Genomic DNA, 17,417 nt, shown 5'->3' with positions numbered 1-17,417 from the left:
AGTCAGATTACAGAACAATCTCCACAACGAAACACGAAGTGAGAGTTCTTCCAGTGTGAATAATACTTGATTAGGAGAGTGAATGAGAAAATTTTGGAGAACAAACAATTTACAATAACAACATTTCGATGAATTTCTACAATTTTTAAGAATGGTCTAGATTGAGATTGTAACTAACTGCTAGGGTTTTAACAAGGTTCCTGGGCTATAGAATATTTCATTGTAGAAGGTGTAGATTAGCAAGCTACCCACTATGACAAGTAGAACAAAAGTAGATACTTTGTTGAATACTTGTTTAAGAAATGATACACCATGTAAAACTTCTTATCTTTAAAAAAGTGTTGTGTGTCACTTCAAAATGGCACTTACTTTCTGGACATGTCTCATAGGACAACCCTTGATTTCTCAATTGACAGTATTATTAATATAATTTACATGATTATGCTCATTTACAAAAAATGACCATTTTAGAAAAACCACCAACCCAGCTTCTTTCTTTCTGGTTTTCACAGAGAATTCCAGATGCAATCTTAGGATTGGTGGGTTTGACTTTATTTACTTAATGATTAAAATGTAGATCACTGTCTAATATGGAACATCCAGCAGGGTCTGGCCCTTACAAGTCTATTCCCTTAATAAAGTGACTGTCACAATTCATTAGCATATAAAGACAGTGAGATTTAGCTGTAGTAAATAGTCAAGGGTGAAACAAAATTCTCACACAGAGGCTTTTACTAGATTTAGTTGCTGTAAGCATTTTTATTTTTAAGTGTAGATTTTGTTTTACCCTTTTACTACCTTCTAGTATTAGAGTAGTACAAAACTATCTTTGCTTTCCAAGACACTGTGCTGAACTTTCCATTATATCTGGAAGCATTTTATATTGTATTGTTAACCAATGTCATCTAAATAATTTTCAGTATTTTAGAGCTGTATTTTGCTTTTTAATTTAGTTAAGCTATTGGACATATTGCTTTTACTATACTGTATATACTATAAATTTAATAAATCCTTGTTGCTTGTTGGAAGCTTTTGTTTCTTCTTCATTCAACTGTCCTGCTAAGTTTACAAAAGTAACGACTGTATTTTAACCAAGGAAACGCAGTTTGGAGATACAGTCCACTAGTCGTATTAACAAATTTGTATCAATCCTTTTTACTGTTTTGGTCAGTTTCATAGCAATCAAAATAATTCTACACCACTGTAAACAGACTGTAAGGTGGTTTGTAATTGTCCGATCACCTAATCTGATAATTTCTTCTCATACTACATTGAGTAGCTAAGTTATATACGATGAGTTATGTTGAATAAATCAAGGGAATAAATGGGAATTCGAGATTAAAAAAGTGTAATGGATTTTACCAAACCATTTTTATTGATAAAAATAAAAGAAGAACATTAACGGTATGACTTCTGGTATCTTGCCCTGGCGCCTGGACCTCCAAACTTCTTTGGCTCGCAACGTCTGGGATCAGCGACTAACAGAGTCCTGTCGTATTGGATCAGGATGTCCTTGATCTCTTTCTTGGAGGCTTCATCTACATCTGTAACACAATATGAATCATGAGGTGGAGGACTTGTAAGTGTTATACAACTATCCAAATATCAATTGATAAGACTAAAATGTCCTATACTGATAAGGAACACTGAAGAACTTGGCACTGAGTATCATTCCTGGTTGTTACTCGTGAATTAGATGTTTATCAATTCAGGATTCTTAATAGTTCACACATCTTTGCTTGCTTGTTACAAAACTGCTACTGACATCATCATTATGCAATATGTCCTTGAAATGGCACAGGATTGCTTTCCGTTTATTTGTAGTATTGACAAAACAGAAAGTTTAATTTTAATGAAAATATAGATTACCCCCAGTTATACATTTAGGCATAATAAAATATATTCACATAAAGTTTACTACATTAAAACATTGACTTATTATAGGAGTCGATCGAGTACCCAGATCTCAAGCATGATGAGCTGGTAGTTGATTGATTCCTTATTTATTATGAATTGCTCTGCGTGTTGCCAGCTTTAATTCATTGCCTGTTTTTATCATGCCTAGTGAAAGTATTTCCGTCTTTTCCATTGTTAATTCTTAGCTGCGTTTTGATTTTTAGTTATACTATTAGTTATTTTTAGTGTACAGTAACAGTAAAATAATTGCAATAACAATGAATTTATTACCTGATTAAAGTGGATTGGGCATAAGGCTAAATGTTTTACAGACAATGAGAATAATATTCGTGACCAACCACTGACGATCCTGACTGATAACACTTATGGGATGTAAATAATTGTGAATACTTTATGGTATTAAATAATTTTATCATTATTATTATTACTGTGACATGTTTTATAAACATAATTTGTGTCTTTGAACAATTTTGTGAAGAATACTAATGCTTGGTATGTGTTTGCTTGGAATACCGGTGTTAAAGTTAAGTGTTGTCGACTGCCTACTAAGTTAACCCATTGCGGATCACTGACGAGCTGGGCTCGTCACGCAGCAGCCGGGCCTAACGGCACGATGACGAGCTCAGATCACAAAAGCGGTCTGCTTTTAAGTTTACCTCCAAATGTTCTATTAATGTCTGATAGATCGGGCGATCGTCTTCACTTGTCAACTAAGAGTGTTTAACAACGATTTACGTTTAGAGTTTTCAAAAGTTTTATAAATATCCTACAGATCGCAGTTGTATGTCGAAGCTAAAAAATCATTCATGTGAGTTTACTCTCTGCTTTTTAGTGCTTCTGACTGGGTGTTTTCCTCAGTTGTTATTATAATATTTTTGAGATTAGTGACAAAGAACTAAACCACGCAGACGTTAGTTTAGTCTAGACAATAGCCCGGATGTTGTAATCGCTTCGCCCGAGCCCCTTTATTTAGACTATGATTCAGACATTATCCCTGCCACCGCGGAACCTTGCTCGCGTGTTATCGTTCCTACATCACGAATACCCCAGCAGGCCCATGTCCCATCTGAACGAATACCTTCACAGCTGAATTTTCTAGTATACAATATCGAGCGATACGATGTGGCGCACCATTGCTGTTCGTTAGCCGCTGACCGTAAATTAATTCGTACCCGCGCCCCAAAACAATACGATCCGCAATGGGTTACGAAGCCAGCATTCAGCCAACAATTAAATATTGTGCAGTAAAATTTGCTGAATATACGTATAATAGGAAATCTTTTAAGTTTTTGTTATGAATTGTACTTGTAATGAATGTTAACTGAAAGTAAAACAACAGCTCCGCTTCATTCATTGCTCTTAACGCTTCCTGTTATCGAACCAACTTTATTCCTACAGAAACTTAGTTTCTGAGTAACATTGCGACTAATAGGAGTTTATTTCTTTGAAATAGTGATTTATCTGTGTTTGCAGTAAATTCATTTTAGTTTTATATTATGTTAATTATACAAATGGCTAACTCGGGTGATGAAAACCCATTAATTTGACAATGACCATTATAAACCATATACAAATATACAAAAAATTTTGATTCAGGTTTTATATTTTTTGTCCTACAATAACTTAAGAAATGTAAATTCAAATTTAACATAATTTAAGAAAACATTACAATTGCTTGCCATCTGGGATACATTGGTCCAAAGTCATATTTAGATACCATTGGTTTCGTCGTACAAGACCATTATTTAGTAGTAACCTAAGAAATATTTCAATTTAAGATTCTTGATCCAAACCTTACTTACTCCCAGGGCCATTTATATCGGAGGTGATATTTAGCCGCACCAACAAAGCTCCTCCATCTTGAACGGTCCTCTGCATCTTCCTCTGAAGCGCCCACCTTCTCCATATCAGCCTTCACCTGGTTCCACCATCTCACTTTCGGTCTCCCACGGGGTCGTCTTCCTTCTGGGTTACCGTACATTACCCTCCTCAGTTTGCATTCCTCTTCTCTTCTCAAAACATGGCCTGCCCAACGGAGTCTTCTGCACTTTATTTCTCCTATTACATCCGTACTATTATAGAGCTCCCTGATTTCTCTGTTATGTTTTCTTCTCCATACCCCTTGTTCATATGATGGCCCATAAATTTTACGTAAAATTCTATTCTCGAAAACTAGAAGCTTTTTCTCAACCTTCTTATTTAGCCTCCACGTTTTGGATCCGTACAAAAGCACTGGACATATAATTGTTTTGTATATTCTAGTTTTAGTTTTGTGAGAGAGAGATTTGGTTGAAAGTATCCTATTGCATGCATATACACATCTATTTGCTGAGTTTATCCTATTTTGTATCTCTGGTTCATCTGTGTTTTTATTTGATATTGTGACCCCAAGGTACTTAAAGTTCTCCACTTGTTCGAAAACATGCCCATCAATTTGTAGGGGTCCTCCTCTTTGATTTTGATTCCTTTTAAAGTGCATATATTTAGTTTTTGCATCATTCGTCTTCAACCCCACTTTCTCTGCCTCACTCATAAATAGTCTAGTTAGTGACCTCAAATCATCTACATTTTCTGCAAATATGACAACATCATCTGCAAAAGCTAGGATGTTTAGTTTAGCTCCAACTTCCACCCCTAAATCCCTCTCTGCTACACTCTGAAGTGCTTCTTCTATGGCAATATTAAATAAGATTGGAGAAAGACCATCTCCTTGCCTGACTCCTGAGTTTATCCCAAAAGGTACACAGTCCCGACCATTAATTCTTACTGAGCCTCTTGACTCTGTGACACTCATCTTAACTAAATTTATTAATTTTCTCGGGATGCCAAATTTATCTAGTTGTGTCCACAACTCTTTTCTGATTATACCTTCGGATGGGTGATCCAAACCTACTGATAATAATAAGAGTTACAGCTTTGCTGCCTTTAATTGTAAATATTTTATTAATTTATTATAAAGAAACAAAAAAAGGAATAATTAATGTGCAATCCAAGGCAAACCAAAGTTTACAACACTATTATAAATTTACTTAACCCTCCAAGTGGTAATTAAATCACTTTAAAGTGCTGGGCTGTTTTGAAGCAAAATACATGGTTTCTTAAAAGCCACTTTTTAGATACAAATATACATTCAAAGATCATGTGTAATATATATATATATATATCATTCTTTTCAGAAAAACATGCTTTAAGAAATAAAGTTAATTCAAAACAGTTACCACTTTTCGCTAAAAAAGTCTTGATGAGTAGTAGATAATTTTTTTTTCTTTTTGTTTTTTTAGATGGTGAGGTTGTAAATGAGTTTTTAAAAGATGGTTATAAATATTTCAAAATATACAAATTGTTTCAAATTTCATTGTGAACAATAAAAATGTCACTTCAAAGCCTTATGAACAAAAACTACACACACAAAATATAAAAACTAAAAAAATGTTCCGCACACAATGGACACATTCAAAGTAAACACTTCTCAAAAATATTGGTTTGGATGTACATATAACCCCAAAAAGCTAAATGTCTGTTATAATAATTATGAATAGTAAAGAGAATCTTATTATGGTCCTTTTGTTTATATACACATATATATATACATATTTACATTTGACAAAAGAATCTTAGTCAGAGTCAGATACTGATTGCTGCGCTACCCTCTTTCTTCTGCCTCTCACTACGGGCCACCTAGAATGTTCTAAGGCACTGTAGCAACCAGGTTGAACGCCACAATTACATCCAGGGCACCAGTACTGACTACAAGTTTGATTTTGAGAAGTAGAACATACAACGCACAAGAAGTTTCACACCATTCAGTCGCACCAGGTTGTGGGCACCATCTCCAGCTGATCGCAGCCACAGCTGACAAAATCAGCTGACTGTTATTTTTCATTCTACTCAAAGGCTTACAAAATAGAGCCAGTGCGTAGAGAAATCTCTCCTACGTTGTACTATGAAAATTACGGAATAATTAAATAAACCGTTTTACGGTAATTAAAAAAAAAAACGAACATATCACACAGTGCGATAGTAGCACTTTAATGTAGTCCGAACATATTGCACAGTGCGATAGTAGAGCTTGGAGGGTTAAAGTGAAATAGCTTAATTAAGTTTACAATAGTTTTTACAATTATATACTTAGAACCAATTAAAAATTTGTTTTTCCCCTGCTAATAGTACAGAATATTTTTGTCGTACTTACCTTAGTGTAATGGATTAGACCTGATATTTCCTAATGAGGATATCTGCCTATACTTAGTTATTGACCGTAACCAAAGTTTGTAAACATGAAAAAAACTTACACTTCTGGTAATATGAGACGAGGGCCTTGGACACGGCCTGCCTGATGGCGTAGATCTGGGCTACGTGACCTCCACCGTTCACTCTCACCCTGATGTCCACACCAGAGAAACGCTCCTGTCAACCATAACCAACAAAATCATCATCTGTCTGAGGAGTAATAAGGAGCCATACTTAACTTTTTAAGTTTTTACTATTCAGGACATCAGACATGAGGTGTATGCTGCTAAACCAAATGGACTAAAACAATTTTTAAAATTGGAAATGTGCTGAAAATTATCAATAATTGTAACATATTTTTAAAAAAGAGTACTTTTTTGGTAACCTTGGTTAAAAGGTTAGATTTGCAAACAATTTTTATGAAGTAATGAAAACAAATGAAAAAACTGTGAAAACTAACAATTTGTACCCTGTATACAAGAAGTAAATCAAATTCAAACTTGTTTTCCAAAATTATGAGAGAATGATCAAAGACATTAAAAATTAGTGGTTCTGAGACTTAGATAGATAGAAGATAGATAGAAAAAATATTTATTTTCTTGAAAATATGTACAATAGTAAAATTATATAAACATCATTTATACCTTAAGCACAAACACAAACATTGCTCCTTAATTGTAGACACAATTGACATGAAAATAAAAATAAAACAATGTAACTTTTTGTTAAAGAAATATGAACATGTCTTTTTTTTATATTAATACAGCTAAGGTACATCAATAAACAAAATTCAAGAAAACAAAATAGGACCTCAAAAGGCAAGGAACTGCCTGTGTAGAGGCTCCAACTTTCTTAGAAAAAAAAGAAAACAACACTCAAGCAAATGAAATTAACAAATAAATTCAAATACGATCAATCTTCCCATTTAAACTAAGCTTTAACAAAACAAATTTGAATAAAAAACACATTTTATAATTTTCAAAGTCTAAAGCTAATTCAGTACATAAAATGCCATAAATATAAATTATAACCATATCCAGTTATTATATCTTCCATATAGACTTAACGTTTGTACAGACTTAAAACCAACAATAAACCTAAAATTAATTATCAAACTATTTATATTTACTAGAAAATCAACACTTTCAAAAGACAATAACCACGTTTTTAATTTTTTTGAAAATGATTTAGAATTATTACAATTTATTATTACACTTGGCAAAACGTTGTAAATTTTGGGTCCTAAAAAGATGTAACCTTTTTGAAAAAAAGTTAAATTAGGCTTGGGCACAGTAAATACAGGTTCATTTCTTAATTTAGAGATATAACTACTATTTTTTTGTGTGTAAATTCCCACTTCTTACATAAAACAGCTTTAGGACCTTGAAAACAAACAAATGCTTCAGAGGAAGAATTTTACTAGTTACGAATAGAGGATACGAAGCTTCTGTCTTAACCTTTCCTGTCATTAATCTTAAAAAAAACTTTTGCAAAAGAAAAATCGGTTTGATATCTGATTCATAATTCCCACCCCAACAAATTAAACCATATTCCAATCTACTATTAACTAATGAGAAATAAACCGTTCTTAAAACTTGTTCTCTACAAATTTTTTTCAAAAAATAAAAACATCTCAATACGTTAGTAAGTTTAGACTTCAAATTTTCACAACTTTCACAATGAGTTCGGCAGTTTTAAGATGCATTCATATTTCTCCTAAGTTAAAAGAGTTAAATAAAATAATGCATAAATGCAACTGTTGTGGTTGCATCTGATCTTGGTTAGACAAAGTAATTTTGCATTGAAATATTTTTCTTTAAATGCGAGGGGTGATCATAAAGTTACAGGACTTTTTATGTAGTATAATTAACACAGCTGTTGTTTCAGATCACTCATAACGTCACTGAAAAGGTTTGAAGTTAGTTTTATGGATTTTGGCTATTTTTTTGTTAATGACAATGAATATTAATGAAAAACAACGTGTTTGTGTGAAACTAAAATAATTTTGACGTTACAAGATGCTTTTGGTGAAGAGTGTCTAAGACAATCATGTTGTCATCAGTGGTACAAGATGTTTAAAGATTGTCGAACATCCACAGAAGACAATGTCATTCCAGATGCCCTTCAACATCGATCAACGATGACATTGTTGCTAAAGTGAACGCTCTCACCGTCAACTAAAAATCCGTGAAATGGCAAAAGAATGTAACATTTCATTTGGTTTATGTCAAGAAATTTTAATTGAAAAACTTCAAATGCGTTGTGTTGCGACAAAATTTGTTCCAAAACTGTTGATCCAAGACCACAAACACCGAATCCATGTTTCTGAAGAACTTCTTGAAAATGCAAATGAAAACGAGAGCTTCTTGAAACATGTAATTACAGAGACGAGATAAGGGTTTTTGGTTTTGATGTGGAAACAAAAGCCCAATCATCACATAAAAAATACAAGAACAAAGAAACATCTGCAACAATTGGGTCTCTCCAAAACCCAAGAAAGCTCATCATGTCAAATCAAATGTGAAGGTCATGCTTACAGTTTTCTTTGACTGAATCGGAGCTGCTAAACACCATTACAAAAGAAGTTTTCTGGCATCTTTGGTCAGTGGAAACGCCAGTAGCAAAAGTGTGTAGCTTCCCAACGGGAGTATTTTGAAGGAGACAAATTTTTATGTTGAGTGAATAAGTGTATAAAAATTCAATCCTAGAACTTTTAGATTAACCATAATTGTATTAGCCTTTTAACAATATTAAAAGATTGTAAGAAAAGTAATGTATTACATAGGATCCAGAACTGGATAGGTCTAGTAGGCTACAGAAAAATACTATACCTTGCCCAGTAGCAGGATAGGCTCTTGCAGTTTATACTGGAGCACTCGGGGTTCCACCATCTCCAGAGGTCTGCCATTGACCCTCAGGTTTCCCTTGCCTCGCTTGCAGTAAGCTACAGCAGTGGCACTTTTCTATAAACACAAAATATCAGATTGATGATTGTACTATCATTGTAAATAATTATTATTCTAGATAAATTAACTTGTTTATTAAACTGATAGGTTTTCTAGTAATTCAAAATCAGCTTCAACCAGTTTTTTTTTAGACAGTACAAGTTTTGCACTTAATTTACAATTAATTACAATGTTAAATCTGTGAGTGAAATGCTTAATGTATTGTTGTACCAATATATATTTTAGACATGAAATTGTTCACACATGGAGGGGTGTGTAGTTTGAGAGGAAGTGTGGGCCGGGGGGGGGGGGGGGGTTAAGAGGAGCAGAACGGCAGGTGCAGCCAGTAGTCTACTGGCACTTTTGCATATGTCAGTGTGATGTGCATATAGCCTAACACTCCAGGATACTGTTTCTTCATATATTTATAAAATTTGTAAATTATTTAATCAGTTTTTTACAGTTTCCAAAACCGAAGCACTTGTTGTATCGACTCTTAACACTGATATTTATGTTTTAAGCCACATTAGTAAGCACTTAAATCATGGAGCAGATAGAACTAACATCACTAAAAAAATGGGGCGGAAAACAATTATTATAGGCCTAATTACATTTAATTTTCACTCCTATCGGTAGGCAGGAAACAAAAAAAAAACCAACCATCATAATTAGATTCAATTTTCACAGTAAGTAAAATAAAGTCTGTTCTTACTAATAATCTAGTTTCTGTACATGTATGTCACTGGTAACAAACTGTTAAAAATAGTGGCCTCTGGATAACACTAAAGTGCCCATCAATAATATTGAATCATGACTAGAACAATTTAAATGTCGTCAGACATGTTTACCCTGTTAGTATTGTAAGAACTATGCAACTCAAACTTAGTATAAATAAAGTTTTATTATTTTCTATAATTTAAAATGAGTATATTTCTTTGACAAATGAAAATAGCTTCTCTGACATAATTCAGTTCGACATTATAGTTCTGAACTAATTCAAGCAATCAAGTGTATGGTATTTGAGTAATGGCCACTAGATGTGGGAAATACTATTGTTTGTCAATAACCTATTACAAATTAAAATTTTGAGGTATTACGTTCCAGTAACCTGTTACCATGGTATCATGTTAGTATACAAAAATCTAACTAACTCACTAAAGTGTAAGATACACTGATACAGTTATGAACAGTTAATTCAAATTTTTACTATATAACACAATTATTGGGTATTACAAAATTCTTATCTACTATTTGTTAGTAGGCTATACATACATAGAATTAAAAATATAAAAAATTAAAGATAACCGTTACTAATGCTCATGTGTTAAGAACATGAGTTTGGGTACTTTCTCGAGGGACGTTTTCTTATGTAGCCACAAGCATGGCTACATAAGAAAAACTGAAGCACCGAAGTTTGCACTGTTGACTACGAACACTTCTGATCAGTATTTTTCTCACTTCAGATCATGTTCCAGGGTGTTGTATCTGACGTAATTTGTCAGGTACACATGCATTTCTAGCCAGATAAAAAAAAACATCCCTCGAGATAGTACCCAAATTCAAGTTCAGATCACGTGAGCTTGTAAAGGTTATCTTTAACTTTAGTACTACTATTAACATATTCACAATAACCTAATCTAAACCTACTTATGATACATAACATCTAACATCGCATAGTTTAATATTTCCATTCCTAGCCTCATTGCTTGCACAAAATGGCTTCGGCTGTTACTGGTTACTGAGTAACCTAAGACCAGAAAATTGTTATAAGAACACCAAGCCAGCCCAGATGTTACTAAAATAACAGTATCTCGGTAACAGGTTGCCACTGAAAGTCCAGTTACAGACACTAATACTGCCTATCTGTAATGGCAGCAAGTACAATGGTTATTTACATGTTTTAATTGTGTCAAACACATTTATCCTTCAGAAAAGTTAAATTAGAAAATTATACTGTTATGTTCGTTATATTTTATAAATACACATAGCCTAGACAGTTTTTATTCATTACTTTTTATACTGAAATTTGAGATATGTGTACTGTAATTTTGTGGAAGTAGTTATATTGAGATTCTTTACTTATGAATATCGATGATTCGAGTGTTGGATGCTCATTATAGTGCAACCTGTTAATATGCTCATTAAATCAAATTTAGAGTGATGTGTTTGTTTTGAGTATCTTAGCAAGAAAACACTACGTGATTTCTACCTTTAATTCTAGTTCTCATCTCCTCATTATAAACTAGATACATTGACTTTAACCCTCCGGCTGGCAACGTCGTAAATTACGACTCATTTTTTCCCGCCGTGAACTGGCAGAGTCGTAATATACAACTCATTAAACATCGTCTACTAATTACGGCATAGTTTCGATAATTACCGCTCGAATCGCATAAAAGTTATATCACTTTAATCACAAGATCCCAAACCTTCTAATAATGTATTCACTTTTATATATATATATATATATATATATATATGAATATTTGTTCTTTTACTGGCCGCTAAAAGCTCCCGACTACTTCTGCGTGACACGACTCGGCAACTGTCAGTGCTTGTATATCGTCTTGTTTTTTTCAATTGTAATTTTATTTGTAAATTAAAGTGTTTATAACTATGTATTTTCTTTTTGTGCATAAGTAAGTGAACATTATGCATATTTTAGATTTTTAAATAAAATTAATTTTGAGTTTTTTTTTAATGGCCTAATATAAAAAATTAGGCCATTAAAGTATTCATGGCCATGGGAGTCAGAGTAAGAGTAAGTAATATAAAAAAGTGTTTTTTGAAAAAAAAAAGTATTGAGTTCTGACCATCTAACATCCACCATTATTCAGGTAAGTCAAATTATAATTATGTTTATATTGTACAACATATTCTGCAGAGTAATTTGATGTATAACAATTTTGTGTTTTCTCCAATAATTAATTGTACAGGATAAAAAATTAAAAACTCTGCACGAAGCTTCAAAACAGTGTGCCAGTCAAGGCTCAAATGCACGCCAGCCGGAGGGTTAAAGAAACAAGATCCATAATCTTGTTGCAATTTGAAACATTGTTTAATGTTTTAAAATATATTTTGACACAATAAGTGCATGTTCAATGCCTTAGTTCTTGCTGACGTAATTATGATTTTGCTTCATTCAAATTGATTTAATTTTAAACAATATTGTTGTTATGTAAAATACTAACAGCTGGCACACATTAATTATGCATATCTATAGGTCAAATGATTTTATATTAGGTAGTTAACATACTTCTAATCGATAGTTGATTTGATTGTCATGGTGGCCACTTATTACACTAAAGCAACATTTTATAATCACACATAACCTAGATATGATTTTATTTATCATTAAATTATTACTTTTGTAGATATAAAAACAGGGCTGCAGTATAATAAGCGAACACCAACACAACTCAATTACAATCGAATCATCGATATTCATGACCGTCTAAAAATCCTGAAAACAAAATGTCAGACCAAATTGCGTAATGGATATTTTAAATAACAATAATATAGTTCTCCTGATTTAAATATTAACAATTAATAGATTAACAGAAATATAAAAACTTTATAATGCTATCAATATTTAGTTTACAAACAAAACTATTTTTACTATTTAACATTTTACTATTTTTAAGGATAAACGTGTGTAATAAACTCCTTGTGAAACAAATAATACGTGAACATTGTCATTCTACTTGTCACCATTAATCAAATTCTAACAGAATTTTACTTTGAATTATTTTGGAGCAATAATGTTACACAAAATTACACTATAGGGTTTTAAAATCGTATTAAGATTAGTGAAGCTATACTTCTGTGGGTAAAAGAGATGTATGTTTCAAATTATATAAAATAGGCCTAACTAAACTTTATCTATATATACTATGTTTGAGCAATGTAGTAGTACTAATGATTACTTGAGCCAATTTGAAATGGTATTTCTGCAGGTACTGATGTCGTAAAATCTACATTAATTAATTAAAAAGTCACAGTTTGCTTGAGTTCAACTAAAATTGTTCACGATTTTCAATCAATTCAAAATACCAAATTTAGAATGTTGAAAAAATCTTCTCAAATGCATTTTTTGGCATGTTGTGTTTGTTCTGGATTTCTTGCAACAAAACACTGTTTTATTTCCACCTTTAATTCTAGTTTCAGACACTTTGGATTTACATAAGCAAGTTTAATATTTTGTAACCATATAAAATATTGTTCAATTTTAAAAATTACATTTTGAGACAATTGTATGATCATATAAAATATTGTTCAATTTTAAAAATTACATTTTGAGACAATTGTATGATCATCACCATGAAGTAAATTAAATACTAGGCTAACAGATGGTAATGACGTCACTAGCCTACTTGGTACATAAATTAAATAAGAACTGCTGGCATTGATTAATTATGAGTATCTATTCAATGGTATTGATATTTATAATCGATAATAATGATTTGATTGTGTAGGTGGCCGCTTAATATACTGCAGCCTTAAAGCAGCTAAACTATAGCCTACTGTATTTTGAAATACCTATAACATGATTCAGTTTAGCATTTTGGTTTCAAAAGTTTAGATAATCATGAAATATCAATGACTGGATGGGTAGCCTTTAATAAACGGCCTACACTCTTTATTCGATTTTTATTATCAAATGGATTGATTGTTTCTATCCGAATGAATAATTCAATATTACAGTTTTTAAACATATGATTTCAACTTGGTTACAGTAATTTTAATGTAAGCAATAAAAAACAAGAAATAATTGTTGGATAGCAATTGTTGGAGATTTTTAAAACATGCAAGCATAATGAGGAAATTCTGAGATATTTCTATCATGTGGATTTGGCTCCTAATTACCCATGGGGTGAATCTTTCCTCCATTTCACAAAAGCTGTTGCTCACTGCTATCCGAGCAAACTGTATTTATTGTAAAGTTTTTCTAATATGTAGGCTATAGTTTGTTTTGTTATTTTGTAATATTATCATTGATAAGATTATATTATTAAACTTGTAATGTACTATCCTTGTTGTTAATGTAGCCCCTATTATAACTACTGTTACGTACGATTATTATACAATATCGAAGTTTCTTAACACATTCAGTGCTAAGCGGGACCGTTTGGTCCCGCCCGATCGTCTCGGCACCATTCACGGGTGCGCGCGGGACCTATCGGTCCCGCTGGGCATTGTTGTTTTGCTCTCGGCACTGTTTAGGCAGCACTGCAAAGAGGTCCTTTCTGATAGCGTGAGCGTGTTGGGCCGGTTTCGTTCTTTGTTCTAGTGTGCATAGTTTCTCGGTTCAGCTAACTATAGTTGTTTTCATCTAGTGCTGTGTTTGCTATTATTTCGTGATTGTTGTTAGCGAAATAAACAATGGCTGGGACATCTAGAGACCCCGAGGTAGTTTGTAATACATTACCAATGATTCGTGATTATATAACAAGTGCCATGACAATAAGATGCACAATAACAAAAAGTGTTTGGTATGATGTACATATTGTAAATAAGACGTGTTAAAAACTACAAAGAAGGGAGGGGATGGTTGTAAATAATAAAATGATATACTATCAGTGCCTTACAGTGAAAATTATCTTGTTTTTGAGTGTGAAATCATGTATAAATCAAGGAAGACCTGCTGCCAGGACAACGGGACCCATCGGTCCCGCAACACAGTACATAATTTTAGGAGTCTTGGGAACATAATGCCTAATTTATTGTCTTTACTACCATCAACAGTCATAAGGTTACGTGTACACCCCTAAATAATACAATAGTTCTTGTAATAAATGTCATTTTCAGGTTCAATGGGCATTGATTGGTCCATGCTGACGGGACCCATCGGTCCCGCAGTATGATGTCAAAAAAAAATGTAAATATAGGTCAAACATAATCTTTTATGCTTTTATGTCACTTCTGCAAGCTTCTAATTAAACAAATTTAAAAAATTAGCACCGGGGTTTCGCTAATACTCAAATGCTTAGCAGTGAATGTGTTAACTTATCCAATTGTTCGATAATAACAATAAAATAATGAGTGTAGGCCACTTATTAAAGCCTTCCCAACTGGATTGTGTTGGTGGCTTCTTAACCCTAGAACTGTTAATCGACATAAATTATGTCGGTTAATGCCGCTTTTGTGGTGTTAACCGTCAAAATTTTGTCGATCAAACATTCCCTCCTATAATTACTTTTTATAATATACTCCGGTAACGTATCGATATAATTTTTGCACCATTGGATTCGGGAAGAAAAATGCTAAGGAACAGATGAGTTTTATTCCTCTTTGTATTATGGTTATGACGTAGCAAGCTTGTTATTTTGAACGTAAAAGAAAATGCGACGCCGTTTGTTGTGACCGCCATATTGCCGCTGCCGTTCTGTACCCGAGCTGTGGATATTTGTAAGTTTAAATAGTTTTACGCGTGTTTTAGTGTCGTATTTAATGTGTAGTGTGTTGTTTGATGTCGTAGTAGTGTAAAAATATATATTTTAGAATAAATCAATTTCTATTTACTGAAATATGTTTGAGAAATTACCGGCTTTGTGTAGGCTATGGCAAAATGACTTGACACATAGTTTGTTATTGTTTTCACTTACTAAACGTTATTTATAGCACTCTTTTAGCTCTGAATTAACTATTTATTTTTGGTAAATAGATAGTTTTCACAATAAAATATATATTTCCTGTAATTTCTTTGGTTATATATAATAACTGTTTGGGTTATTCTCTATTTTTTTAATATCTTTAGTTATATTTATAGTTTTCTAACTACATAATATTTCATATTACTTATAAACCATAAATTTATAAATTTTGATATAGTACAAGCTTTAGAAACTATTTTATATTTTGCTGAATGAAAATTTTTCGCAAAATTTTTGAATAATGGCAAAATTTAACTTTTTTTACTTTTCAAAAAAATAATTTATGGTAATTATTTCATTACTACTGTATATTCTATTTTATTCTAAGTAATAAAATATGCAAAATAACATGTATTCATAGATAAATGTATTTGAAAAACTTGTTTTACCAAAGTTTTACGTGTACACCCGATTTTCAGAATTTATACGCATCGCTGCTTTTTGTTCTATAGCTTTATGATGCTTTCATAAATGTGTATAATGTTTATGTTTTTCTGAAACTAGATAAAATTTGACACAGAATGGCTATCTCACTTATAAATATTTCTCACTATAACTTCATTTGCTAGGTATGGTCCCCCCTAAATTTAAGAAATATTTTTCGTAAATTTTATATTTGATTAAAAAAAGTGTTTATTAGAAAATTTTTGATGGTTAATTTTACAATATAGTGCAATTCTACGTTTAATTCTGAACACAAAAATATATACTCTTATTTATATTGCTTTTATTTTATATTTGTAATAATTTTTTTTAAAAAAACCTTGCGCGAAGCTCCAAAACAGCCCGCCACTACAGGATGAAATGACCGCCAGTTCTAGGGTTTAAATTGCAGCAAAAAACGAACACACATGAGAAAGGCTCCCTTTTTGAAATCAACCTCATACCCTGTCAATAATCCCTACCTATGGCACAGAATATAGTCAAATAGTCACTCTATCTATTTCTCAAGAAAGTGTATGATGAAGTCTTTGAGCAAGCAATAGATTCGTTAAAAATACATAACGCAATTTTAAAAAACTGTGATTCTGAATTATCTAAGAGTAATATGAATATATGTAATCCAACTCACCTTCCGCCCGAAAACCTGGACGCTCTGAATAGCCTCTTTGGTCGTCTGAAACAGAAATAATACCGTAAAAGAAAAGACTAAAATGCAGGCATAATTAATAATTTGATTATTTCGATTGAGGCACTAAGAATCCGTAACATTTAGTATAAATACCTTAGTTGCTTTCTGCATCTCGGAAGATCAAAGCTAACCTCGTGGACTAAAACGCTTGAAGGAACTTTACAGGACAGATAGACAGATGAAAAGCGGAAATGCGGAGAGGGACCAAAAAAATCAAAAAGTAGACCATCCACACTCAGAATATAAGCAGTAAATAACAGTTTGAAATAAAACATATTATATAAAAACCAATTTAAATTGTAACATAATTTTAGCAAGTGGATTAAATCCTAAAAACATCAGTAAATTATAATACTTAATTAAATAAATTAACAAGTATTAAAAACTATATTTTTGTCCAAATGTTTCTCAAACATATATTATTGACGTAAAAATGTGATAGTGAATCACAGTTAGTGGCAAATATTACAAAGGAATACGGCAATATCTACACTAATTCTACGGCTTCTCCTAATTCCAAATATAATATTGCAGTCATGC

At 32.3% G+C, this 17,417-nt stretch overlaps 1 protein-coding gene across 1 annotated transcript; it reads right to left on the bottom strand.

Moving 5' to 3' along the window:
- Positions 1-1,352: 1,352 nt before the first annotated feature.
- LOC124357833 (40S ribosomal protein S16) lies at positions 1,353-17,121 on the bottom strand. Its single transcript, XM_046809900.1, has 5 exons — positions 16,971-17,121; positions 16,818-16,862; positions 8,979-9,110; positions 6,210-6,324; positions 1,353-1,544 (listed from the first exon to the last, which is right to left on the bottom strand). The coding sequence occupies exons 1-5, from the start codon at positions 16,986-16,988 to the stop codon at positions 1,399-1,401; spliced, it is 456 nt and encodes a 151-aa protein (XP_046665856.1). The 5' UTR covers positions 16,989-17,121; the 3' UTR covers positions 1,353-1,398.
- Positions 17,122-17,417: the final 296 nt, after the last annotated feature.

Source organism: Homalodisca vitripennis, chromosome 3 (assembly GCF_021130785.1).
Source record: "Homalodisca vitripennis isolate AUS2020 chromosome 3, UT_GWSS_2.1, whole genome shotgun sequence".
In the NCBI taxonomy this organism is placed as follows: domain Eukaryota; kingdom Metazoa; phylum Arthropoda; class Insecta; order Hemiptera; family Cicadellidae; genus Homalodisca; species Homalodisca vitripennis.
Note: the sequence above shows the minus strand (reverse complement) of the source record. Positions and strands in the feature narration are given on the sequence as shown.